The sequence below is a fragment of the Scyliorhinus canicula genome, chromosome 16 (assembly GCF_902713615.1).
Source record: "Scyliorhinus canicula chromosome 16, sScyCan1.1, whole genome shotgun sequence".
Taxonomy (NCBI): domain Eukaryota; kingdom Metazoa; phylum Chordata; class Chondrichthyes; order Carcharhiniformes; family Scyliorhinidae; genus Scyliorhinus; species Scyliorhinus canicula.
In genome coordinates, this window is record NC_052161.1 from 98809116 (window position 1) to 98836400 (window position 27285).

General features: G+C 45.8%; 1 protein-coding gene across 1 annotated transcript in view; it reads left to right on the top strand.

Annotated features, from left to right (window-relative positions):
• The window catches only part of LOC119950632 (proproteinase E-like), an 82073-nt gene that overhangs the window by 28972 nt on the left and 25816 nt on the right, over positions 1–27285 (top strand). The window contains exons 2-3 of the mRNA XM_038773234.1: positions 2733–2869; positions 20833–20975. Coding sequence (XP_038629162.1) covers positions 2733–2869; positions 20833–20975 — 280 coding nt within the window. The remainder of the gene's footprint in view (positions 1–2732; positions 2870–20832; positions 20976–27285) is intronic.

The following is a 27285-nucleotide window of genomic DNA, read 5'->3' on the forward strand; positions in this document are numbered from 1 at the left end:
TTCGGGAAGGGGGAGATCTAGTGAGATCTTTATCTTGGCTGTGCAGGGTACGACTCATCCCTGTCCCATAACGTGTCCTAGGTAGGTACGTTTTGCTTTGGCAAACTCTCTTTTGACCAAATTGATGACTACGTTGGCCAGCTGCAGTTGTTTAACTAACTCCATCAGTTGTCCTCCAGGCACCCTAGCCACTACTCGATGTATGAGTTGCGGAAATGTAGCCGCTGCGTTTTAAATCTGAGCAGCATCACTTTACAATGATACATTCCCCTTGTGAGTCACAATGGCAAATATATATTTAGCCCTGGGCGTTAAAGGAACCTGCCAATACCCCTTTAAAAAAATCAATTTTCGAAAGGCGTGAGGCACTGACTAGTCTATCGATACAGACCGCCAACCTGGGAATCGGATACAAATCTGCTTTGGTGATGGCATTTGCCTTCCAGTCGTCGCTACAGAACTGGGTTGTCCCATCCAGTTTAGGCACTAACACAACCGCTGAAGTCCAGCTACTCTTACTCAGTTCAATTCAATGATTTCCAACATGTATTGGATTTCCACTTCTATCTGAGCTAGTTGCTGTTGATATGAATGCTGTTTTATCGGGTTGGAGTCACCTATATCTACATCATATTCGGTTAACGTAGTACACCCCGGTGTGTCCCTATAATTCGTCTTATGCTTTCGGTTATGGGTTTAGCTACAACATTCAATAAAAGTAGGGTGATCTTCCCCTTAGACAAAAACCCTGTTTATCTCCCATCTACCTTATTCGCCACACCTGTTCCCACAGCAGTGTTCACCTCCGGTCTCCTAGTTCTAGCTCGAGCCACAGCCTGCCCTGAACAAACATGTCCCACTTTATTGCAATGAGAACACTTCGGCCTTTGAGTCTCACCTCCATCCTCAATACCTCCCTTCCTGTCTGAGAAGGGGTTCTTAGAGCATTCTCATCTATCTACACCTTGCCTTGGCTACCTGCCTTCCTTTCATCCTCTCACTTCTGATCCTTTTCAAAATTATGGGGGTGATGCAACAAAAGTTTACATTTTGTGGCTCAACTCATAATCATCAGCCATTGTTGCTAATTGTCTTGTGGTTATAACCTTTTGGTCTTCAACATGGGTTCTTATCACAGAAGGTAGTCTCAGTTACATTGTATAAAGAGACCGCAAACTGTCATGACACACTGGACATCTTGGACTAATGTGCATTCAATTCCAGCCCTGGAGTTGCAACACAGGTGAAATTAGATTTTATTTAAAATAACCAAAGTTACCAGGTTTGTAATTTTAAACCACAAGTAACCTTTTATTATGCATAATATTATAATTAAATTGACATAAAATGTATCTGACAACCTACTATCCCTTTCCCAAACCCTCTTTTCTAACTCACCCCAGGAGCAAAGGAAATAAACAGGAAGGGAACAACAGAAGTATTTATTTAGTAACTCAGTCATGTTTTCTGCCTCCATGCATAGATCCATTTTTGGTCCCTAATCAGCTTCATGTTTTATACATTTTTACTATTTATCTGCCGAGAGAAGACTTTTGGGTTCCCTTGTCTGTTTCTTTTCATGCTCTCTTTTTTCCTCTCTTTGGTTCTCATTTTCCCATTGACTTTATCTATTTGTTTGTTTCTACTGTATTTCCAAATTTCTATCTTTCATATACAGTCTTTTATCTGTTTTATCTTATTCTCTATCTGTTTCATCATCCAGGTAGCTCTGGATTTGGTACACCTACCTTTCCCACTTGTGGGAATGTACCCGATCCATCTCCTCCTTAAAGCCAGTGCGCTGCTCCATTCCGGCTTTGTCCAGTAATTTTTTAATCCAATCACCTGAGAAAGATTCATTCTGACCACACTGAAACTGACTTCCTTCAATTAAATATTTTCACTCTAGATTGCTCCTTTTTATTTTCCATTGGAAACCTAAATGTTATGGTACAATATGATCACTGTTCCCTAAATACTCCCCTGCTGATAATTAGTTCACTTGGTTCACACTATTCTCCAAAACCAGATCTGGCAATGCCTCCTTTCTTATTGGGCCAGAAACATTAGCTTGGGAAGGTGGTGATAAGCCATTTTCTTGAACTGCTGCAGTCGGTGTGGTGAAGGTACTCTCACAGTGCTGTAAGAGGAGGGGTTCGAGAATTTTGGTCCGGGTGGCAATGAAAGAACAACGATATCAGGTCAGAATATCTTGCAATTTCAAAGAGAAGATGATTTGAGTATGGTCAAGATACATTCCCATCAGGGGGAAAGGTGGGGCAGACACGCCCAAGCTCCCTGGATGATGAAAGAGATAAGGAATAAGATGAAGCAGAAAAAGGGTGCGCAGGACAGGTGCCAGTTTGCTAAGTTCAAGAGGGGAAGTGAGAAACAAAATGAGAGGCAAAGAGAGAGTACGAGAAGAGACAGGCAGCTAACAGAAAAGGGATTCTGAAATTCTTCTAAAGGCAGAAAAGTGGTGACAATGAGGTTGTTCCCATCCACATACCACCCTTGCCCATCTAGATGGTGGAGGTTATGGGTTTGGCCACATTTGGAGAAACCTTGGTATGTTACTTTGGAATTTTAAAGAGTCCATTTTCATAACCCTTGTCCATATTTATATTGTGAATAATAGTCTCCAAGTTTTATTCCCTTATTCAATTTGCATTGAAATGTAACTTAAAAAATATATGTGTATTTGGAAGTAAGCTGTACATTGTTACTTGTAGGTTTGATTTGGCTTTAATAAAGCTTTCCTGGCCTGTTGTCTTCACTGACAAGATTAGACTAACCTGCCTCCCTAGTGCGGGCGAAGAACTGCCCGATAACTACACGTGCGTGGCCACTGGATGGGGAAAACTGAATGGTACAGTATGTAATTTTTCATTAGCTTTTTAAAACACAAATATTAAAGACTTTTTAAGATAAGCGGGAAGTGAAGTCTCTGTTTGGTGCTTCAGCACTGATTGACTGGAGTCACATAACAAATTGCATTGGGAGCATGTGCTAAAGAGTTGAAACTGATATCACCAAGTACAGAAGGTAGCTGGGATGTCCGGTGATTTTCCCCATGGTTGGTCTGATCTCCAGTGAAGAATAGCTGCTGGTGGTTGGGGAGCATCAGAGTTCCATGATGTTTTTTTCATTGCACCGTGACTTCAAGCGACTGGCATTGGACTAACTGCACTTTTCCCTTCACATATTTGTTTTTTTTTCAAATTCACTCATGGATATGGACATTGCTGCCTAGGCCAGCATTTATAGTCCATCCCTAATTGCCCTTGAGTAGGTGGTGGTGAGTGGCCTTTTCAAACCGCTGCAGTGCATGTGGTGCTGGTCCACCCACAACGCTGTTAGGGAGGGAGTACCAGGATTTTGACCCAGCAGCAGTGAAGGAATGACAATATATTTCCAAGCCAGGGTGTTGAGTGGCTTGGAGGGGAACTTGCTGATTCATGGTGTTCCCATACATCTGCTTCCCTTGTCCTTATAGTTGGTAGGGGTTACGGGTTTGGAAGGTGCGGTCGGTGGAGCCTTGGTGAATTGCTGATGTGCACACTGTAAACGGTACACACTGCTGCTACTGAATGTCAGCGATAGAACAAGTGAACTTTTAAGATGGTGGATGGGGTGCCACTCAAGCTGGATACTGCAGGGCTTCTTGACCATTGTTGGTGTTGAACTCAGCCAAGCATGTGGAGAGTATTCCATCACACTCCTGACTTGCCTCTTGTAAATGGTGGACAGGCTTTTCAGAGTCAGGAGGTGAGTTACTTTATGGCAATTTCCCATCCCTTGATCTGCTCTTGTAGTTGGATGACTGATCCAGTTAAATTTGTGGTTAATGGTAACCCCCAGGATTTTGATGGTCAGGGCTTCAGTAATGATAATGCCATTGAACATGTGTATCTTCCTGGAACCCTGGGCCACAATGGAAACAAAAACAGTTGGGAAATCCGAAGGGCAGCATTGTCCGAGGTGCCTCATGCCCTTCCCAACATCAGACTATTAGTTGATCAGATGGGGATTATTCCGTCTCTCACTGGGAACCCATATAGGTTTTTCTTCAAGGGCCAGTGTTTATTTTGCATGGTCCTGCCCCCGATTGGTTATCTCTTCTTCCTTTTACACCAGAATGTCTATCTTTGCCCTGGGGAAATGTGCAGTTTGAGTCTGTGAGGATTATTGCAGTGGAAACTAGCATTAGAGACGCAGAAAGGTTGCTTTAGTCACCACATAGCTAGAAAAAGCTTTAATAAGCTCGAGCTCAGCAGAAGAATAATCTGGGCAAGTCTTCATATCACCTGTCTGTGTGGAGTTCGCACATTCTCCCAATGCCTGTGTGGGTTTCCTCCAGGTGCTCTGGTTTCCTGCTACAGTCCAAAGATGTGCAGGTTAGGAGGGTTGGCCATGCGAAATTGCCCCTTAGTGCCCATGGATGTGCAGTTTATGTGGGGTTACGGGGATTGACGGGGTAGCGGGCCTGGGTTCTCTTTCGGCGGGTCAGTGCAGACTCGATGGGCCGAATGGCCTCCATCTGCACTGTATGGATTTGATGACTCCATGATTCCATGTATCTTGATATTATAACATTTCACCTCCTCACCTCTATTGTTATATCCCGATTAGAGATGTGTATAGAAGATGTCTTTGGGAATTCAGTAATCAAACTTGTAGGCTGATATGTCCAAACCAGCACCACTGTAACTTTATGACCAAGGGTACATTGGCCATCATACTGCAGAATATAATAATGTAAATGTGTCCTCTCAGTTGATTCCGATAGGTCTAGATAGCACAAGTGAAAGTCACGTCACTTGATGTAAAGGTGGTCTGTACTACACTACTGGTTTATGGCACGCATCTCTAAAGGCAAAAACACTCCAACACACCCTAACATATAAGAATTAAATCATTACTGCAGCAGGAGTGACCAACGGACAATTCCTCTTCAAAAGTTAGAATTCCAATTCATTTCATGCAGGGCTTTTTTAATGTGCCAACTGAATTTGCACAAAGTTCTTACATTTCAGAGCTTTGCCGAGAAATTTCACTCAGGATTACATCAACTGTGAGCAGACCTCATGCCCGAAAGCCCAGAGCGTACCTGTTACTGCCCACTGTCTAAATAAAAGATTTTGAGAGCAGGGGATTGAACAGAGAATACTTGTGATGGCGCACCAGCTTGGTGCAGTGCCCCAAATGCCAGTCTGTGGTTCATCCTGTTTCTGATAGGCAAATTGATTACACACGGGATCAGACTCCAGCTAGAAAACACCAGTCAGTTTAATTCCCATTGAACGTGTAAATGAAGAGTGCTCAGAACAAAGCAGCGCATCTGCCATCAATGATTAACTTTGCTACCTTGGTGACGTATAGAATCATAGAAACGTTAGAGCTCAGAAAGAGGCCATTCGGCCCATCTAGTCTATGCCAGCCCGAGGATACCCAGGTGCCTTCTGCACTTGATCCACAGCCCTGCAGCTTACAGCACTTAAGGTGCCGATCCAGGTTCTTTTTTAAAGAGTTTTGGGTTTCTGCCTCCACCGCCATCTCGGGCAACAAATTCCTGACTCAAAACAGTAAAGTCACTGAGTTACTTGTCAACATCCACTGGACCTTGAAAGCAGATGCCCAATATTATTATTATTATTTTAACATTTGAAGAGAAGTTGGACATATGGCTATTTGAACCCATCCTGTTGTTCATCTAAGTCCATAAGACCATAAGAAATAGGAACACAAGTAGGCCGTTCAGCCCCTCGAGTTTGCTTCGCCGTTCAATAGAATCATGGCTGATCTCATGTTCCTCATGTCCACTTTCCTGCCCTTTCTTTTTTTTTAACTTTCCCAATTTAGTGGCACTTTAGCGTGGCCAATCCACCTACCCTTCTGAGGTTGTGGGGGCGAGACCGACGCAGACATGGGGAGAATGTGCAAACTCCACACGGACAGTGACCGGGGCTGGGATCAAATCCAGGTTCTCAGCGCCGTGAGGCAGCAGTGCTAACCACTGCAGCACTGTGCCATCTTTCCTGCCTTTTCCCCATAACCCTTAATTCCCTTACAGATCAGGAATCAATCTAGCTCAGCCTTAAAAATACAGAAGGACTCTACCCCCACAGCTCTCTGTAGCAAGGAGTTCCAAAGACTCGCAACCTTCTGAGAGAAGAAATCGCTCCTCATCTCAGTCTTAAATTAGCACCCCTTTATTCTGAGACAATGCCCTCTGGTCCTAAACTCTCCCATGGCGGGAATAACCTCTCAGCATTTACCCTGTCTAGCCCCTTAAGAAGTCTATATGTTTCAATGAGATTACCTCTCATTCTTCTAAATTCTAATGAGTGGAATCCCAACCAGCTTAATCTTCGCTCATAAGACAATCCCTCCAAACCAGGGATCATCCTAGTGAACCTTCTTTAAATCACCTCCAATCAAATAATATCTTTCCTTTATATGGGGATCAAAATTGTTCACTGTACTCCAGGTGTGGCCTCACAAGTGCCTTATACAGCTGCGCACGACTTCTCTACGCTTATACTCCAACCCCTTTGAAATAAGAGCCAACATTTCATTAGCCTTCCGGATTGCCCACTCTAACCTTCTGTGTTTCATGCACAAGTCCCCCCAAGTCCCTTTGTGTTGCAGCTTTGTGTTGTTTTTCTCCATTTAAATAATACTCTGTTCTTTTGTTCTCTCTTCCAAAATGAACAATTTCACATTTCCTATACTCCATTTGCCAACTTACTTAACCCGTCAATAGCTCTTTGCAAACTGTTTGTGTCATGGCCAACCAGTACCTCAATTCCATTTCACCACCCTCCACCCACACCCTTGACCTCCTTACATTTCTCAGTATTTTGCAGAAACGGTCGACAGAAACCGACATCATACCAATGTGAACAATGACCAACAATGGGAAAAAAAGCAATCGATAAAGTTACATAAAAACAGAATAGTTAAATTTTTATTCACCGTTCGTTGCATCTGCAAGTCACTGGAAATGAGTGCATTGAACATTATTGTTCGTGAATTCACTACAAGATGTAGCATCCAGTATTGTTTTACTACTAAAAGCGGGAAACCATATCTGCTTTGAACTTCCTTGGCTAACGACATTGGAGCAGATTCTCTCCTTCAGAGTCAATATATCATGTAGAGGGGTTTTGTTACACTTTTCTGCAAATTATTCTGCTCTGATTGGACAGTTCCAGGTTATTGCGGACCAGGTAAATTATTTCTGTGGATATTACATGACCAGAGCACTTTGGTTTTCACTTGCGGCAATCATATTTCTCCGTCTTATAGTTAAGAGCATTCCTTTTGTCATTTCTTTCATACTTTACCCAGGTTTTAGAGGTATTTAAGAGATGGGGACAAGGGACAGTGTCAGCAATGCAGTTGACTGCTGTTTTAAACATTGAATGAATAATCTGAGCACACTGAGAGCACAGAGTGGTTAGCATTGCTGCCTCACAGCGCCAGGGCCCCGGGTTCGATTCTCGGCTTGGATGAACTCTGTGTGGAGTTTGCACGTTCTCCTGTGTCTGCGTGGGTTTCCTCCGGGTGCTCCAGTTTCTTCCCACAGTACAAAGTTGTGCAGGTTATGTGGATTGGCTATGATCAATTGCCCTTTATTGTACAAAGATGTGCAGGTTAGGGGATAGGGCGGAACATGGGCCTAGATAGGGTGCTCTTTCAGAGGCTGGGCGCAGACTCAATGGGCCAGATGGCCTCTTTTGCTCTGTCGGGATTCTATGGAGAAAGATCATGCGGTATTGTTATCATCTCCAGTAAGGACTAATCATTTGTTTGCAATTATAGTTTGGATCCAGTGAATATAAAACTGAGAAAATCTCAGAGCTTGAAATGTTAACTCCACGTTTAGAAACATAGAATTTACAGAGCAGAAGGAGGCCATTCGGCCCATCGAGACTGCACTGGTCCTTGAAAGAGCACCCCCATCTAAGCCCATGCCTCCACTCTATCTCTGTAACCCAGTAACCCCACCTAACCGTTGGACACTAAGGGGCAATTTGGCATGGACAATCCACCTGACCTGCACATCTTTGGACTGTGGGAGGAAACCGGAGCACCCGGAGGAAACCCACGCAGACACAGGGAGAAAATGCAAACTCCACACAGACAGTCACCCGAGGCTGGTATTGAACCCGGGACCCTGGAGCTGTGAGGCAGTAGTGATAACCACTGTGCCACCATGCCATGTTGCCGTGGCTGTTGCGAATTTCCAATGTCTGCAACTTCATCCAAATATTTTTTATTCACAAATCACTGAGTTTCATCTTCCTCATCTATGTCCCTCATAATGTTATACACCTCAATCAGGTCGCCCCTCAGCATCAGTGCTGAGGATTCAGCAATGGCGTAGCCTACCTTTTTTGTTCTGTCTCAGTTTTAATCATGATTCTTTGTTTCAATGAATCAATGTGCATTGTGGAATCCTTGACTGCATGTCCCAGATTGACAAGTGATTTTAATATATACACTATGTCATAATATCCACTCATGATATCATAAGATGCAGACAGGCAGTGATTGACACATAGGATAACCAATGAACACACACGACACAGAACAACCAATTACCAAACAGGACACCACCACTATAAAGCCCACAGGACATTAAGGCTCCCCCTCTCTCACAGGAGACGGCTAGGGAGATAGTCACAGTGCACAGGCCAATGAACATCATCACCATGTGATAGAGAGCTAGTCTGGTCAAGCCAGTAGGAGGTTATCAGTTAGGTTAATAGAGTGTCAACCCACAGCAGATTATGTACAGCAATCAACAGGTTCAATAAAACAGTGTTGGACCATCTCCTGTGTCGGAAGCCTGTTTCTCATTTTACTGCATCCAGTTGCAGTCGATGTTAGACCAGCACAGATAACACATCACACTAGACCTAGCTGGCACCTCTGAACGCGAGTGCAAAGTTATCTCAGTTTCAAGCATGCTTCAGAAGGCATTGTTGAAAGTTCCATTGATGGTTTTCGACAGCAGAGCTCTTCTCTCTTCGAGCGGAAATTCTACTTGGCTCTGATAGGGAAGCTCGTAGGATTTTATTGGGCCTGCAAGAATGGGAAACACGGTGGGTGGGATGACTTATTCAGGGAGCAGCTGAAATTTGTGCTTTCCAAAGGCAGGTTCAAATTTAGCGATTAACTGAACGGCTGGTGGGTCTGTATTGGGTTGGGCCTCCCGAGTGATACGTTTGCATGCCATGAATGTTCATTATATTAAAATCTTTGTAATCGTGTCCTACTCTCGTGATCAAGTCAGTGGCACTGGAAAATCTTGTGCCATCCAGTTCGCGTTGATTTAAAGATGGCACAGTGGATTTTGTGCAGTTGTGTCTGAGGTCAGCAGTTTTCCTTATTGGACGCAGGGGCACTAGAGAGGGGATCAGGCAAATAACAGCCGGCAGCACAGTGGTTAACACTGCTGCATCACAGCACCAGGGACCCGGGTTCGATTCCATCCTTGGGTGACTGTCTGTGTGGAGTTTGCACGTTCTCCCCGTGTGTGCGTGGGTTTCCTCCAGGTGCTCCGGTTCCGTCCCACAGTCCAAAGATGTGCCGGTTAGGTGGATTGTCTATGCTAAATTTCCCCTCAGTGTCCAGTGATGAGCAGGTTAGATTACGGGGTAATGGGGATAGGACCGGGTGGGTGGGGCTAAGGCCAAAGTGCATAATTTCTTAGTCTGTGAGTTGCTGTTTGCTGATGATGCTGCGCTGGCGTACCATGCTGAGGTTCATTTGCAGCAGCTTGTAGATCGGCCCCCCTGAGCCTGCAAGAACTGATAATCAGCATCAGAAAGTTACAGGCCAGGACGTAGAGACTCCACCTGACAACCTCAATGGAGGTCGTTGACAGATTCCCATGCCTCAGGTTGACAATTACCAACAACCTGTTCCTTGAAATCAGCACCAGAATTGCAGAGGCCGCAACTGTCATGTCAAAGTTGAGAAGTCAAGCGGAATTCTCCGCTCCCCGTGTGGTGTGGGAAAATTGTGGGAGGGCCTCCCGACATTTTTTACGCCCCCGTGGCACCCCCAGCGATTCTCCTCCCCCCCGGCTCGGAAAAATCGCCGCTCGCCGTTTTTCACGGCGAACGGCGATTCTCCGAGCCCGATGGGCCGAGCGGCCGGCCCTTCACGCCCGTTTCATCACGGCAGCAACCACACCTGGTCGCTGCATTCGTGAAACGGGCGGCAGATGCCCGTTTGGGGCATCTAGGGGCCCGATTGGCACGGGAGCACCACGACTGTGCTCGGGAGGGGACAGGCCCGCGATCGGTGCCCACCGATCGTCGGGCCAGCGTCCAAAACGGACGCACTCTTTCCCCTCCGCCGCCCGGCAAGATCAAGCTGCCACGTCTTGCCAGGCGGTTGAGGAGAAAGACGGCCACCGCGCAGCACGGGTTTGTGCTGTCTGCGCGATGAAGTCATCCGCGCATGCGTGGGTTGGACCCGGCAACCCACACATGCGCGGATGACTTCACATTCTCGGCGTGATGATGTCGCTGCTGAGAAAGACGGAGGCCCGCTCCTAGCCCCCCTGGTGGGGGTGAATTAGGTGCGGGGAGCGGGCTCCGAGGCCGTCGTGAACCTCGGCTGAGTTCCCGACGGCCTTCACGAATTCGGCCCCCTGCGGAGAATTCCGCCCAATGTGTGGGCCAAATTAATAGATAAAAGCAAATTACTGCAGATGCTGGAATCTGGAACCAAAGAGAAAATGCTGGAAAATCTCAGCAGGTCTGGCAGCATCTGTAGGGAGAGAAAAGAGCTGGCGTTTCGAGTCCAGATGACCCAAATTAATGGTATGTTTTCTCAGTGCCCTCCTTTACAGCAGTAAAGCATGGACAACTTATGCAAGCCTTGAAAAGTGTCTGAACAGTTTCCACTCCCCACTGCTTCAGATGAATATTGGGCATCTCCTGGCAGGACAGTGTGCTGAATATGGAAGTACACCATCACGCAGGGATCTCCAGCATGTTTGCTCTTTTGAGTCAATGGTGACTCAGTTAGCTCAGTCATGTGAGCTGAATGGATGACGGCCGCAACCCAAAAGACACAAAGTGGAATTCTCATTTGGCGGGATCAACTGGTCTGCCAGCCGTGCACCCACGCCCACGGATTTCCCAATTGCGTGGGGTGGCCACAATGGGATACCCCATTGGCCAGCTGCAGGAACGGAGAATCCCTCTGCCGGACGGGGCACGCCATGCCGGAAAACACGGCTGGTGGGCCAGAGGATCCTACCCAAGCTCTATGGCAAGCTTGCTATCGGCATGAGCCCAACAAGTCACCCATATCTGTGATACAAGGACGTCTGAAAGTGGGACCTCACATGGACTGGGATTGGTGCATGGGGAGTCCTTGCTACTGACTGGAATGCCCGGAGACACGCAATTAGCAACGGTGTGGGAAAAGGAAAGGCCAGATGGTGGAAAAGAGAGCTCGGAAAAACATCAGTCAATCCCAGGCCAACACTTCACCCATGCCAGCTGTGGAAGGCACTGTCGCTCACGAATTGACCGACAGACACAACAGATGGTCTAGAAGTGACTTATACTCTGGGCACAGTCCATCGTCACTGAGACAGGCAGATGTCATCACAAGGTCAGATTCAGCTTCCAAGGTGTAGCTTCACAGAGATACACAATGATAAGTTTAAAGAAGTCAGGACCTTGGTGTTCATGTTCTCAGATTGCTGAAGACCGCAGGGCAGCATGATAAGATGGTTAAGAAGGCCTATGGGATTCCTGCCTTAATTAGCTGAGACATTGACTATAACAGCAGTGAGGTTATGCTGGAGGTGTATTAAACACTGGTTAGGCCCCAACTGAAGCACTATGTGCAGATCTTGTCACACACTACGGAAAGGAAGTGATTGCACTGGAGAGGGTGCAGAAGAGATTCACCAGGATGTTGCCTGGGCTGGGGCGTTTCAGCTGTCAAGAGAGACTGGATAGACTGGGGTTGTTTTCTCTGGAGGAGAGAAGGCTGAGGGAGGACCTGATTGAGGGACGTAGCGACGTAGATAGGGTGGATAGGAAGGAGCTTTTTCCCTTAGTAGAGGGGTCAATAACCAGGAGGCATAGATTTGAGGATAAACCTTTTCACCCAGCGGGTGGTGGGAATCTGGAACTCACTGCCTGATAGGGTGGCAGAGGCGGGAACCCTCACAACTTTTAAGAAGTATTTAGATCATCACTTGAAAAGCCATTGCATACAAGGCTATGGACCAAATACTGGAAAATGGGATGAGAATAGTTAGGTGCTCGATAGTTGGCGTGAACTTGATGGGCTGAAGGGCCTCTTTCCATGCTGTAAAACTCTATAACTCTCTGAAAGGTCAAGTGGACCTGTATTATATGACTTTTGCATGTTATTTCAGCTTTGGGACAATTACAAATTGCTGGATGCCTTTCATTGCAGATTGCGCCCTAACAGTTAAATGTTTTTTATTCATATTGCCCAGCAGGGGGCTTGGCTGAACAGATATCACACTGATATTGTGAGATTTTACACTGAGGGAGAGTCTTTCTCATTCCAGGGGTTTGTCAATCCTCAACATTGACGGAACCTGAGATCAAGGACACGAATTGAGAGCAGGTTATAAAAATATTTTATGGTGATAGTCTCCTGGCGTCAAATCTTTATAAACATTAATGGAAAAGCTTAACTCAGGGGAATTAACTGAGATTCATGGCTGACACTCTAGGGCCATCAGAATATTGTCGAACGTCAACTCCCGATCTCTGAACTGCCAGGTAGCAGAGTGCAGTTGGTGGATGAAAATTCATGCCTTATCATAGTATCCTAGTTTGAGGGCCTGTTGTAATGCTTCCTGGATCATGTTGTTGGGCAGTAGAGAGGCACTCCTGATCATAGGGACATGATGCCTGTTAATGAGGAAGTTCAGAGTGCTCCGCAGAGACCAGGTCCGGCATTGTTGAAGCTTAATTATGAGAGTTTGATAAACCTGGAGTGCAAGCGAACAGTAACTCCATGAACATCTGCAGGGAAGTCCTTCTGAACACCGATCTGTAACACAACCACTGCTTTCCCTCATGGATAATGTTACCGAGACCATTGAAACCCAAAGCCCTAACTTGAAAAAGCAATTTGCATTTAGATTGCAGTGAAGCTTTGCAAGGTGCTTCACAGGAGTGTTATCAAACAAAATTTGACAGTAAACCACATAAGGAAATAGTAAGATAGGTAACCCAAAAGCGAAATAGGTTTAAAGGAGTGTGTTCAAGGAGGAATGTGAAGTAGTGAGGCGGAGAGATTTAGAGAGGAAAATCCAGATCTTGCGGCCTAGCCAGCTGATGGCATGGCCGCCAATGAGGAGTGGTGGGGGAGGGTGGGGGAGACAACTGGGGGCGCTCAAGGGATGACCAGATTTGGAGGAATCATCAACAGCCCCCTGCTCCCCGATTGGTAGCCGAGGGGAAGTCATGTCGTGAGTCAGCACTGAACTCATGATTCAACAACTTTTTCTACAGACCTACTATCTTCTGACAGAAGCCGAACCTCCTGACATTTACCTTGGTTGAGCTCTGGACAGGGTGGCACCCTGGCAGTGCCACCTGGACACCCTGGCAGTGCCAGGGTGCTCAGGTGGCAATACCAGGCTGGCAGAGGCATTGCCAGGCTGGCACGAGTACTTCCAGGGTGCCAGGCTGGAAGTGCCAAAGCGCCCAAGGCATTTTGCCGGCAACTGGGGATCAGAGTCAGGGGTGGCCTGCCGTTAGGAGATGGAGTGTAAGGGGATGGATCGAGGACCCCCCCAACTGGTGAGTTGGGGCATTGCGGGAGGGGGGGGGGGGTCTGGGGGTCCCGTTGGAGGGTCAAGAAATTGGGGAGTCATTTAAGACTGTAGCCTTGGTGGGATGTTCCCTGAAATGGCTCAAAAAATAACAGACGGCTGTTCAATAGCCAGGTAATTCCCGGCGCTAATCCCAGCCAGAACGGGACCCTGTTGTTTTTTTTTGTTAGATCGCGCCCAAGCAACATTATTCTATGGTCTCATCAAACATTTTGCCAAGAATTGACTTCTGTCTAATGGACTAAAAGCCCCCTGACTCATTATCATCCCTTATCAGAGCAATAGGAGCATCCTTTCAAAGCAATGATATAAAAAACAGAAAATGCTGGAAAACTCCGCAGGCCTGGGAGCATTGGTGGAGAAAGAGAGTTAACTTTTCGAGTCCAATATAACTCTGTTTCAAAACAATTCCAGTGTCTAATAAGCTGGTAATGACATGGGGAAGAATTTTCCAAAGGGCATGTCCCATCTCTTTAACCTCTTTAAATTAGAGGAGATGGTGATGCAGCGGTAATGTCAGTGCCGCTAATACTCTGGTAATATGGGTTGAAACCTGTGGAATTAAAACTCAATTAATAAATCTGGAATATTACACCCGTCTCAGTAATGGTGACCATGTTGATTATCATCAATTGCTGTAAAAACTCTCTGGTTCACTCACATCCTTTAGGGAAGGAAATCTGCCATCCTTACCTGGTCTGGCCTCCAGATGTGACTCCAGACCCACAGCAATGTGGCTGACTATTCAATTTCCTCTGAAATGGCCCAGCAAGCCACTCAGTTCAAGGACAATTAGGGATGGACACATATGTTTGCCCAGCCATCAACACCCACATCCCATGAAAGAGGGCAGCATTGTGGATAGCACAATTGCTTCACAGCTCCAGGGTCCCATGTTCGATTCCGGCTTGGGTCACTGTCTGTGCTGAGTCTGCACATCCTCCCCGTGTGTGCGTGGGTTTCCTCCGGGTGCTCCGGTTTCCTCCCACAGTCCAAAGATGTGCAGGTTAGGTAGATTGGTCATGTTGAATTGCCCTTAGTGTCCAAAATTGTCCTTGGTGTTGGGTGGGGTTACTGGGTTATGGGGGTAGGGTGGAGGTGTGGGCCTTGGGTAGGGTGCTCTTTCCAAGAGCCGGTGCAGACTCGATGGGCCGAATGGCCTCCTTCTGCACTGTAAATTCTATGAATCTATCTGTGAAAAGTAAACCTCCAATGGATGTCAGTAGGATCAGCAATCTGATTTGTGAAAAGACTTCTTATCCTTTGTACAATTATTTTCTTATCTACAGCATTACCCATGGCTGGTAGCTTAGCATTGAACACAGGAGTACTGCAAAGTACTCATTTAACATCACTGCCATAGCTTGTGAATCATATGAATCTGTCTTAAGGCTTCTTTTAGTGGTTTTCTACAGTCCTTAGTGATCTTCTATCCACAAACATAATTAGTTTAGCAATTACTACTGTAACTGTCATAATATACACATAAGTATATGATGGTGCATAGACACACACTGACTGACACACTGCAAGACCAATCAACACACACAACACAGCAGCCAATCACCAGGTAGGGCACGGTCACTATAAAGCCTGAGGGCACTAGTTTTCCCGCTCATTCGGGATGCAGCCCCTGAGACAGACAGAGCCCGCAGTCAGTAGCACAAACATCCACCATGTGCTAGCAGTATAGGCTGGTCAGGTTAGCCATAGGTCTTCAGTCAACCTAACATAATGTCGACCCACAGTGTAAGTATGTTTGACAGCTCATAGTTAAATAAAATAGAGTTGTACTTCTACAAGTGTTGGTAGCTTGTCGATGTTACTGCTCTGGTAAACGCAGTCCTCACAGACCCAGCATACCCAACACACCAGTAACTACTAAACATATTTTTCTCCGTTAATCTCTTGGCTTCTATTTTTTCTCTTAATTTTGTCAGATATTTATCTCTATCCTCCTGTGAATTATTTTCTGTGTAAAGGATTAACATCAGAAGCATACAGGGTGGCATGGCGGCACAGTGGTTAGCACTGCTGCCTCACAGCCCAGGGACCCGGGTTCAATTCCAACTTTGTGTGATTGCCTGTGTGGAGTTTGCACGTTCTCCCCCCCATCTGCGTGGGTTTCCTCCGGGTGCTCCGGTTTCCTTCCACAGTACAAAGATGTGCAGGACTCAGCAGGATGTAGGAACATGCGGGAGCAGCAGATGCTGCCGAGACACAGATCCGGAAACTGGACAGCAGCGAGCACAGGCCCAAAGCAGCACAGAAGCAGGAACAATCCCAAGGCTCAATAGATGCATGAAATCCACACTATAAGCCTCAGAACCATTTTGGAGCGCAGAAGGGCCGCAACAGGCCTATAAATGAGACAATTGGAGAAAAAGGTACATGAGGTCCAGAACTGCTTCAGGATAACATAAAAAATATCAAAGCGATCAGGTCAGTACCGTACTTTATGCAGTCGGATCTATCATTGGCGATGTCGATGTGATAGTGAGGCCGGGGGGGGGGGGGGGGGGGGGGGGGGTAAGGTATTAACTTATTTTGAAGATGTCCTGCAAGTTTACAACTAATATTTCAGTATGTGTCAGAAATTAATAATAGTGAGGGTTAAATTTAACAGAAAGAAAGTGAAGCCCAGGCGAAAGTGTGGATGTGTTCATCGACAGTCTCTATACGCTGACAGGGAACTGCAAGTAAGGAATCGCAAAGGCTGAGCTGATTCCTGACAAAATTGTGGTCAGGGTCCTAAAATGATGCATTATCAGATTTCTTATAGACAAGAAAGGATTTAACATGAGTGAAAGCAATGCAGATTGTGCGGCAAATGGAAACAGAATTGGGCATTAGTTCCCAGGGAGGAAGAGGCCCCATGGAGAAGATTGGGTGAGGCCATTCGGTCTGTTTGTAAGCCATGAGAGAATGCATGCCAAACTGGGTATAACTGCACAAGTGAGGAGAATGAGTATTTATGCATTTCGTGGATACTGAGGAAGTGCTGCATTGTTGAAGGTACTGTCATTTGAATAAGATGTTAAACCAAGACTTGAGCATCCCTTTCCGGTGAACGTGAGAGATCCCACAGCAATATTTGAAGAAGTGCAGGGGAGCTGCCTTACCCAAACTTTATACCTCAACATCTGTCCATTTATTTAATTGCCATTTGCTGGAGCTTGCTGCACACAATTTGGCTTCTGCAAATTCTTTTTTTTCTTCTTTTTTAAAAAATAAATTTAATGTACCCAATTCATTTGTTTTCAATTAAGGGGCAATTTAGCTTGGCCAATCCACTTACCCTGCACATCTTTGGGTTGTGGGGGTGAAACAATGTGCAAACTCCACACGGACAGTGACCCAGAGCCGGGATCGAACCTGGGACCTGGGCTCTGTGAGGCAGCAGTGCTAACCACTGCGCCACCGTGCTGCCCGGCTTCGGCAATTTCTATATTATAACAGTGACTACACTTCAAAAAGACTTTATTGGCAGTGAAATGCTTTGAGACACCCTGAGATTGTGAAAGGCACCATGGAGATTCAAGTTTTTCTTGCTTCCTCGCAGCCGATGATTGAAGTGTGACTATATCGATATCCCAGGTTTGTCCATCAGTAACCAGGGTTCCAGTTTTCACCAAGCTTCATCTTTCTGTTCCTTCAAATGGTGGTAACTAATCAATACTAAATCAAAAGGCATGATGGCTATGCCCAATGGGTTTCGCATTTCCAAGGCCACTCCTGTAATGTTCTTGTCGGGTGGCCTGATTTATATTAGAATCATAAAATTTACAGTGCAGAAGGAGGCTGTTCGGCCCATCGTGTTTTCACCGGCCCCTGGAAAGAGCACCCTATTTAATCCCACGCCTCCACGCTGTCCCCATAACCCAGCAACCCTACCTAACCTTTTGGATAAAAAGGGGCAATTTAGCATGGCCAATCCACCTAACCTGCACATCTTTGGACTGTGGGAGTAAACTGGAGCACCCGGAGGAAACTCACACAGACATGGGGAGAACATGCGAACTCCACACAGACAGTCATCCGAGGCTGGAATTGAACCTGGGACCCTGGAACTGTGAGAGATCAGTGCCAACCGCTGTGCCACCGTGCCATCCTGCTACACGAACACTTTTAGCTAAAGCTATAAACGATTTATTAACATTAACTGTGGGCCAACTAAACACAAAAAACAACAGTTGAATAATATTAACACGCACAAGAAAATTGTTACTTCCGGTTCTCCAGTCAGTCTGAGGTCAGCTGACTCTAACATTCACAGGGCAGCAGGGTAGCATGGTGGTTAGCATAAATGCTTCACAGCTCCAGGGTCCCAGGTTCGATTCCCGGCTGGGTCACTGTCTGTGTGGAGTCTGCACGTCCTCCCCCTGTGTGCGTGGGTTTCCTCCGGGTGCTCCGGTTTCCTCCCACAGTCCAAAGATGTGCGGGTTAGGTGGATTGGCCATGCTAAATTGCCCGTAGTGTCCTAATAAAAGTAAGGTTAAGGTGGGGGGTTGTTGGGTTACGGGCATAGGGTGGATACGTGGGTTTGAGTAGGGTGATCATGGCTCGGCACAACATTGAGGGCCGAAGGGCCTGTTCTGTGCTGTACTGTTCTATGTTCTATGTTCTATATATACACTAGTGAGACCCCTAGTGGTCAGTCGATGAATTACAACATAAACATGATATCACCACATCTCCCAGTAGGTTTCTCATTCCCATTTATGCTTCTGGTTTCTTAGTTTCTCAAACAACATCTGCCCTTTAATAGAATTAAGGAAAACAGTAGGATCCTGCTCAATACAGTACCTTTCCCAACCTCAGGAAAGCCCGCAACACATTACCACTATTGAAGTGGATGTACCTTCACCTTAGGCACTGCAGTGGTTCAGGAAGCCAACTCACCACCATCTTCTGAAGGGCAACTAGAAAAGGGCATTAAATGCTGGCATAACCAGCGGCACCCACACCCCGTAAATGAAAGAGTAAGTCACGTTTGTAGGGAAACTTCTCCCTACAGAATTGCACAGCAAGATCCCACAAAGAGCAGTGCGATAAGTGACCAGTTAATCTATTTTACCTGTTGACTGAGGAATATATATTGGCTCAGCCACCTGGACAACTCTTCTTCTTCAGTAGTTCTAATGGGTATTTCATGCCAACTATAGTTGGGCCCATCTAGGACCCATATTGGTTTAACATCTCATCTGAAAGATGGCGCCTGTTTCTAACTCATTCTGGAGTCTGTCAAGGGGCCAGTATGCCTGTTCCCTCTGAATAACTCCTCATTAATGTACTCGTCTGAATTATGTATATCTGCTAGACCATCTGAAATAAAAACACTTTAAACTCCTGACTCTCTCATTTCCTGTCAAACTTGCGGGAATTGACTTTGTTGCAAAAAGGCATGACATTTAAAAGTAACAAAATCCCAAAATATGACACTAAGTCATGATGTCCATTTGGAGAGCTGGCGCAGACTGGCCGGACCAAATGGTCTCTTTCTGAGCCTTAACAATTCTGCGATTGTGATGAAAAGGATGAAAGGGAATTATATCAGACATAACCAGCTAGGTATGTCTAGTGTTAGATATCAGTTTTCTAAGTTGAGTGGGTGCCCAATACAGCCACACTAACTTTTCTCCTCTCTTAAGTCCTCTTCCTCTGTTGCTATAGCAAGTAAGTAAAGTCACCACAGTCGTCTCAGAGGATCCTAGGCTGCTATCCCTTTTGAGGGGGGAGAGCTGACTGGTGGTAATTTAACCTGAGGGTCACCACACCTCAGACGAGGGGCGATGTTGAGAACGCTTGGTTTTCATGAATAAGTTCAGCTGATATGGGGACTGAACCTATGCTGTTGGCCATACTTGGCATCACAAACCAGTGTCTAGCCAACTGAACTAAACCGACCCCCTTTATAGCAAAGTCCGTAGATTTTCTCCCTGCTTGTGAAGAATGTCCAAACATACCCTTACCATTGAAATTAAACACTGCCAACTGTCACAGCTATTAATGTACAAAGTATTAGAGAAGCAGATAGCCAGAAATACATACAGTTCTATATATCTACCGTAAGTTACCTCAGGAACAGAAGAACAGGAGCAGTCGACTCAGCTCTTGATTCTGTTCCACCATTTAATTAAATCACAATTGATCTGTATTTAACTCTAGTTGACCATACTAGTTCCATAACCCTCAGTAACTTGTCAGAACAAAAACTTATAAATCTCAGTTTTAAAATTTGCAATTTATTCCCAGCCTCAACAACTTTTTTGTTGGATAAGAGTTCAAGATTTCCGCCAAGGAAAGACATCCTGACATCTCTCCTGAATGGGATAGCCCTAATTTTAAGGTCATACCATGCTGTTCAGGACACCCACACCAGAGGAAATAGTTCCTGTCTCGCAACCCTATTGAACTCTTCAGTAATTTTAAACACCTCCATTAGGTCAACCCTAAATCTACGATACTCGAGGAAATTCAGGGTTGACCTGTTTAGCAGTGGTTCTTGTGACATTACGTGAAAGTGCCAGTGAATAGTGCATTGGGCAGTGTCCCTGCTGCTATGTCAACCATTTTGGATTCGAGTCCCACTCCAGGCCTCGATGGCCAGGGGCATTTATAATGCGGCCAATAAGCTGGAGTATCAACTTGTAGATCCTTCCAACAGGCGCCAATGGGCGGCGGTAAGAGCAGGAGAGATTCCTGGTCAGCCATGTACTGATAATAAAATCGGAGCCTCCACCAACACTAGTCGTGGGCCCAGGCTACTACATGCATGTAAAAGTGCCCGTTTCCCACGGCAACTCAGACTCTCTAAGTGGTCCGCCCCAAATTGCCACCGCGTATGAGCAGAGAGCTGCCGATTTAAGATTTCAAATTGGATATTGTTTTTGAATTTATTTCTGTTGGACCAGAATTGAAAGTTGATCTGTGTTTATATTGACTGATGCCATGTGTTTGACATTATGTAGCGAAGGGGCCTAAACCACGCAAGATGCTGCAAGCACTTCTTCCAGCGGTTGAACATGATCTCTGCAGCCGGTCTGACTGGTTGGGAACCAATGTTATGGACACCATGATCTGTGTTGGAGGTTATTCCAAGACTGCATGTGAAGTATGTCATTAAATCTACTTGGTTCAATGAAATATTATTGTATATGCATTCATCAAAGGAAACTATCGTCTTAATGACAAACATTTGCTTTGCTTACACACTGTGATTTTTTTTACAAAACTCTTTCATGGGATGTGAACGTCACTGGCAAGTTGTCCAACCCTAATTGCCTCAGCAAAGGTGTTGGTAAATTGCGGAACCGGGGGATGAATGTGTGGTATAGCCCATCACTGGCCGTTCACCACCAAGACCTTGTGCTAAAGTCTAGTCCAGTCAAATGGGGCTGTCTTTGATCGTCGGTAGTTTAATGAGGATGCACTTGCTTATTCCTGTCCCCAGTTGTGTGCAAGTCCCCAGGATGAAAGGGCATGTTGTTTGACTGCATCCAGCAGGATAACCCAGACCATCTAAGAAAGGATATACTTGCCAGAGAGTGAGCGCAGCAAAGGGATCACCAGACTGATTCCTGGGCTGGCAGGGTTGTCGTATGAGGAACAATTGGGTTGACTGGGCCTGAATTCACTGGAGTTTAGAAGAATGAGGGGGGTTTTAACTGAAATAAATAAAATTTTGACAGAGCTGGGCAGACTGGATGCAGGAATGTTGCTTTCTCTGATTGGAGGTGTCGAGAAAAAGGGGTAACAGTCTCGGGATACGGGATAGGTCATTGAGGAATGAGATGAGGAGAAACATATTCACTCAGGATGTTAAACCTATGGATTTATTTACAAACAAGGCCGTGGAAGTCAAACCATTGAATATATTTGAGAAGAAAATAGATACATTTCTAGACTCGAGAGGTGTCGAGGGGTATGGGGAGAGCACTGGAGAATGGAGTTGCGATAGAGGGTCAGCTATGATTATGCTGAATGATGGCGCAGACATGAAGGGCTGAATGGCCTATTCATGCTCCTATTTTCCTTGTATTTATGGAAGGTTGAGCATTGTAGTGAATGGGAATGACACAATACTGAGTGAGAGAATATCCTGAGTGAGAGTCGACGGAGCGAGTGTTAGGATACAGTAGTACTACGATCCCAGACCACACCCCAACAGTGGCTAGGATACTGGATAGAAATCCCAATATTTTATTTTAATTTTGTAAGGCTGTGAGGAAAGGATGCCTCGCTCCAGGAGTGATTACATGAAGAAATAGGGATATAGTATTTTAAAACAAACTTTATTACTGACATAGTATTAGAATATCGTCAACATCGCACCAGAAAATAACTTACAATTATCTTTAAATAATACCATTCAACACAGTGAATACATTACCCTTAACTGCTATCTTTATTCCCACTCAAACAACAAGGGGAAAACATATTTTAGCTCTCAATCCAATGTTAAACCATTGGCACCCATGAATAGCTGCTGTACAGAGAGGTGCTTTGAGAAGGAAAAGCCCCTTGACACTGCTTTAAAGAAAAAAATCTGACTCCTGTCAGACCCATGCAGAAACTCTGTATTTCTTCAGAAACTGGTTCAGCTGGTTTGTTCACCTTTCCAATCACACTGCTCTTCAGTCTGCAAACACATATTTTAACTGAACTGCAGAGAGCAAACTACTTGACTTCTGATCACAGCTTCATTCAGCTCACAACTGAACTGCTTTCTGCAAAAATGCCTGATCCCTTAGTTCCACCTACCAACATCATCTTACCATGCTGAAATCTAATTAACACCACAGAGAATTCCCTTCATCTAACAATATCCCATTAGCCCAAGCTTTTTTATGATGCTTTAATTGCACCCCTGGCTCCCAAACTTTACTTGCCTTTCAAACTAGGATTTCTTTCAAAACAAAATGTTCTGGCACCTGCTTATTCACTAACCCTTGAACAGTCTGTACAGTCTTTTGCATCTCTTCCACTGGAAAATGTTTTTTGTTCCCACTTTCATAAACACACTGGCTTATCTTGTTTTAATGCGTATATCTTCTAGTACTTTTCTTGAGCCACAAAACACCGACTTCATGTACCTAATTTTATTACTATGAAAACACTTGTTTTCTTCCCTCTCTTTCACTATCATAGGTTTCCTTTTAAACCTGAGGCAAACTCTCTTTAATATCACCAGCTAGACCTCCTTTAGTTTGACTACCTGTGAATTTCCCATTTCCCCAGTTTCTATCCTTTGCAGTTTGTAATTGATGTCGAAAACCAGATTGTGCTTTGTTTACATAATTCAAATTTATCTGCCATTTCTGCTGCTAATCTAGTAGTTTTGACTATTTGCTCTTGCACAACAGTTCTCATTTCGACTGGAAGTGAATCTTTAAAATCCTCCAAAATAATTGTTTCCCTAAGAGCATCCTGTGTTTGGTCTGTTTTTAATGCTCTTATCCACCTACCAAATTAATTTGTTTAGTTCTTTCAAATTCCATATATGTCTGCCTGGTTCTTTCCGTAGATTTCTAAGCTTCTGACTGTAGGCTTCTTGCACAAGTCCATATGCACTTAATATGTTTTTTCTCACCTCATTATAATCCCTAGATACCTCTTCTGATAATGATGCAAACACTTCATTAGCTCTACCTACCAACTTTGTTGAACCATCACTACCCACTTGGTCTTTGGCCAATTCAATTGTTTAGCCACTTTCTTAAAGTAGATTAAAAAAAGGTTTCCATATTTTTCTCACCCAAATCTTGGCAGTGCTCGAATATATTTAACCATATCCCTATTCAACTTTTGACTAGGAAGTCTTTTGCCTTCCTCTAGACCTTCCCCAACTCCATCTCCAGTCACTCCCTATTTGAACTTCAAACCTTTGTTCAATTTCAGGTTCCCCCCCTGATCTATCATCTGCCCTCCAGCCTAAAAATAGAGGCTGGGCGGGAAAAAGCCCTTAAGTGGTCATTAAGGGCTTTAACTGGGGAAAGAGCGAGATTCCTGCCCGAGGCTCTGCCCACCTCAACATAACATCTAACCAGGTCGGGGCAGTCGGGATCCCAGACAGAATCCTGTCCATGCAATTTCACGTCCCCCCGTCCCCTTCGTACCACCTCAGAATCCACCGGGGAATAAAATTCTTGCCCTGGTGTCCTGGCCGATATTTTTCTCTCAATGGTCATCACAAAAACAGATGATGTGGTCACTATCACGTTGGTGTCCATGGGAGATGCTGGCTGCAAATTGGGCTGTGTTTTCTACGTTCAAACAATTCAAAAGTACTACCACTAGTTGTAAGGTGCTTTGGGAGGTCCTGAGTTCATGAGAGATGCTTTAGAAATACGTGTCTTTCCATTGCCAGTTATAATAATTAAGATTCGGTGTGTGTGTATGCTTTCAATACTCTTGCTTAGGATGGCATATTGCGAGCAGGTTGACCTTTGATTTTCTGTAACCTGCCTGGGAGATTGGCTGCACCATCTGCACCAGGGCAGCACGGTAGCATGGTGGTTAGCATAAATGCTTCACAGCTCCAGGGTCCCAGGTTCGATTCCCGGCTGGGTCACTGTCTGTGCGGAGTCTGCACGTCCTCCCCGTGTGTGCGTGGGTTTCCTCCGGGTGCTCCGGTTTCCTCCCACAGTCCAAAGATGTGCGGGTTAGGTGGATTGGCCATGCTAAATTGCCCGTAGTGTCCTAAAAAGTAAGGTTAAGGGGGGGTTGTTGGGTTACAGGTATAGGGTGGATACGTGGGTTTGAGTAGGGTGATCATTGCTCGGCACAACATCGAGGGCCGAAGGGCCTGTTCTGTGCTGTACTGTTCTATGTTCTATGTTCTATCTCACTAATGGTGAAGGTCTGGGCACACTGCTGTGCAGCAGCATCAGAAGCCACATATACTGGTCCCCGTCCACCCATAACTGCTTCAAAACAGACCTGAACATGGAGGACAGTCTGATCCCATCCATGTTATTTTCATGCGCAGCTTTACTCACTGAATATTCTATCATATTTGATTAAAGCATTGTACTGTGGTCATGTAGAAAGCACCTCGAATATTGGTACTTTTAGTAACTGAGGAAACCATTAAATGATGTTCAATACTCTGCCCACGGCAGTAACCCTCTTCCACTCGAGTTCATGTTGGGGCAACCAACAGCTCCGGGCCCTGCTTGGGCCGGCTTTTATGTGTAGTCTTTAAGCAGTTCCAGCTTGGTGGCTTCCGCCACCAAGCTGGGAAGCTCATAATCCACGAGTCCCAAGGGGAGATCAGCAATGGTTTCCCTGTGGTCCTCGTGGAGGTTGTGACAATACTGAATTACTCCTTCCTAGGCCCATGAAAGTAACACATAACGTTGTGTGGATCAGACCAGCTGTGGAGTGCAAGGGGTTTGGGGCTGACAGAGTGATTAAGAGGAGAAAGGCCTAATTCCCGGCTGAGGCCCTCATTGAGGCTGAGGTGAGAAAATGTGGAAATATTCTGAGTGATTGGGAGGAGAAACCAGCAGGAATGGGAGGCAATTAATGTGGCCCTTGTCATGAGAATAGCTTATTGTGTGTGGATGTGAGTTTTCTTTTAAAATGTATCTTACCACACACACTTTATTTTACCCTTTGGAGAATAGTTGTGTGTGTGTGTGGGGGGGGAGGGGGGGGGGGGGGGGGGCTGGAGGGGAGTTATGAAAGGATTCCCAGGCTGATTATCAGCCCATTGAACTGCATTACGAATGCCCCATCCATAGCCAACAAGTCCCGGCGTTGGACTCGAACCCGGAGCATTTGGCGCAGAGGTAGCGATGGTACCCATTGGCCCACAATACCATCTTGGACATGAGTATAATTACTAAGTGATACGGGATGAGATACTGTAAAGCACATTCTGTACTACACCTAACCTGGGGTCTGGAACGTCAGCTAGAACATGTTGCAAAGTCACCTGGGCGGCCCGGTAGCACAGTTGCTTCACAGCTCCAGGGTCCCAGGTTCGATTCCCGGCTTGGGTCACTGTCTGTGTGGAGTCTGCACGTTCTCCCTGCGTCTGCGTGGGTTTCCTCCGGGCGCTCCGGTTTCCTCCCACAAGCCCCAAAAGACGTGCTTGTTAGGTAATTTGGGCATTTTGAATTCTCTCAGTTCACCTGAATAGCCGCCGGAATGTAACTACTCGGGGCTTTTCACAGTAACTTCATTGCAGTGTTAATGTAAGCCTACTTGTGACAAGAAAGATTATTATTTTTATTATATGGCAGATTCAATGATATTGTTCTTGAAGTTAAATCTGTGACTTTTGAGTGCTGTTCTTCTAGCCTGAGACGTGACAGTTTCCTCACCTGCCGTGCTGTTTAAGGTGGTTATATTTTAACCAGGAGACAGCCACACACATATCTGCGTTACCTTTTATAGTGAGAATTGGAATCCTGTACCAGAGCTTTCAGTATCCCCTCCATCCCCACCAAACCTCCTCCCTTGTTCCCCGGACCAGGTGTTGAGATTCGTGACTGTTTTCTGCATTCCCTGGAATACAAAGCGACTTGCTTTGGAGCTTCCTGAGGAGCAGGAGAATGAAGACGGAAATGATGATGCAGAGGAGGAACTTTGCCCAGCCGTACTGCCGTTCCCAGAGCGGTGAGGCGACAAATTATTGAGAGATTTTCCTGAACCACCAACCAGAGCAGTGAAATTCTCTCCTTCCATCCGACCCACTGCTCTCAAAATGTACAACTTCATGAGAGTTTCTTTTACATTATGAAGATCAAAAACTGTATCAAAACCATTCCAACACACTCTGGTCTGTGACAAACGGTTACTATATATGACTGGTGCCTGCTCCATATCACTTTTGTGTAAACCCTTGGTGCCTGTTTAGTTACCGCGGGCTGGATCACCCGTTCTGGAGGCTAAGTACTCCCACCAGCGGGGACTCGCTACTGGTCTCCGCTGGCATTAGCAGTGGCGCCCAGGTGCGATTCCCTCATCTTTTCCATGCTAATTTATGGATGGAGGAGAGCTCGCAAGATTTTTTTGCAATCCCAGTATTCGGCTGCAATTTTGAGCAGGTGGTCCGGTACCGAGGTCCCGAAGCTGGCCACCCCTCACAACACAAACCCTCCCCTCCCACCCTCTGCTAACAATTAGGAACATCTTCCCCTCAGCACCATGGGAAGTAACGGGCCATATCTCCACAGCATGCACTCATGAGGGTGACCCGAACCCACCACAACTCGCCCGCCGACCCCTCAACAGACCTCCCCATTAGACCTCCCAGCGGAGACCCCCATCGTACCCTCCCATCAGACCCCAGATCAGAGATCCTCATCAGACCTCCCAGTAAGAACCCCCCATCAGACACCTCCATCAAACCTCCCCATCAGAACCCCAATCAGACTTCCCCATCAGACCCCCACATCGGACCCCCCCCCCCA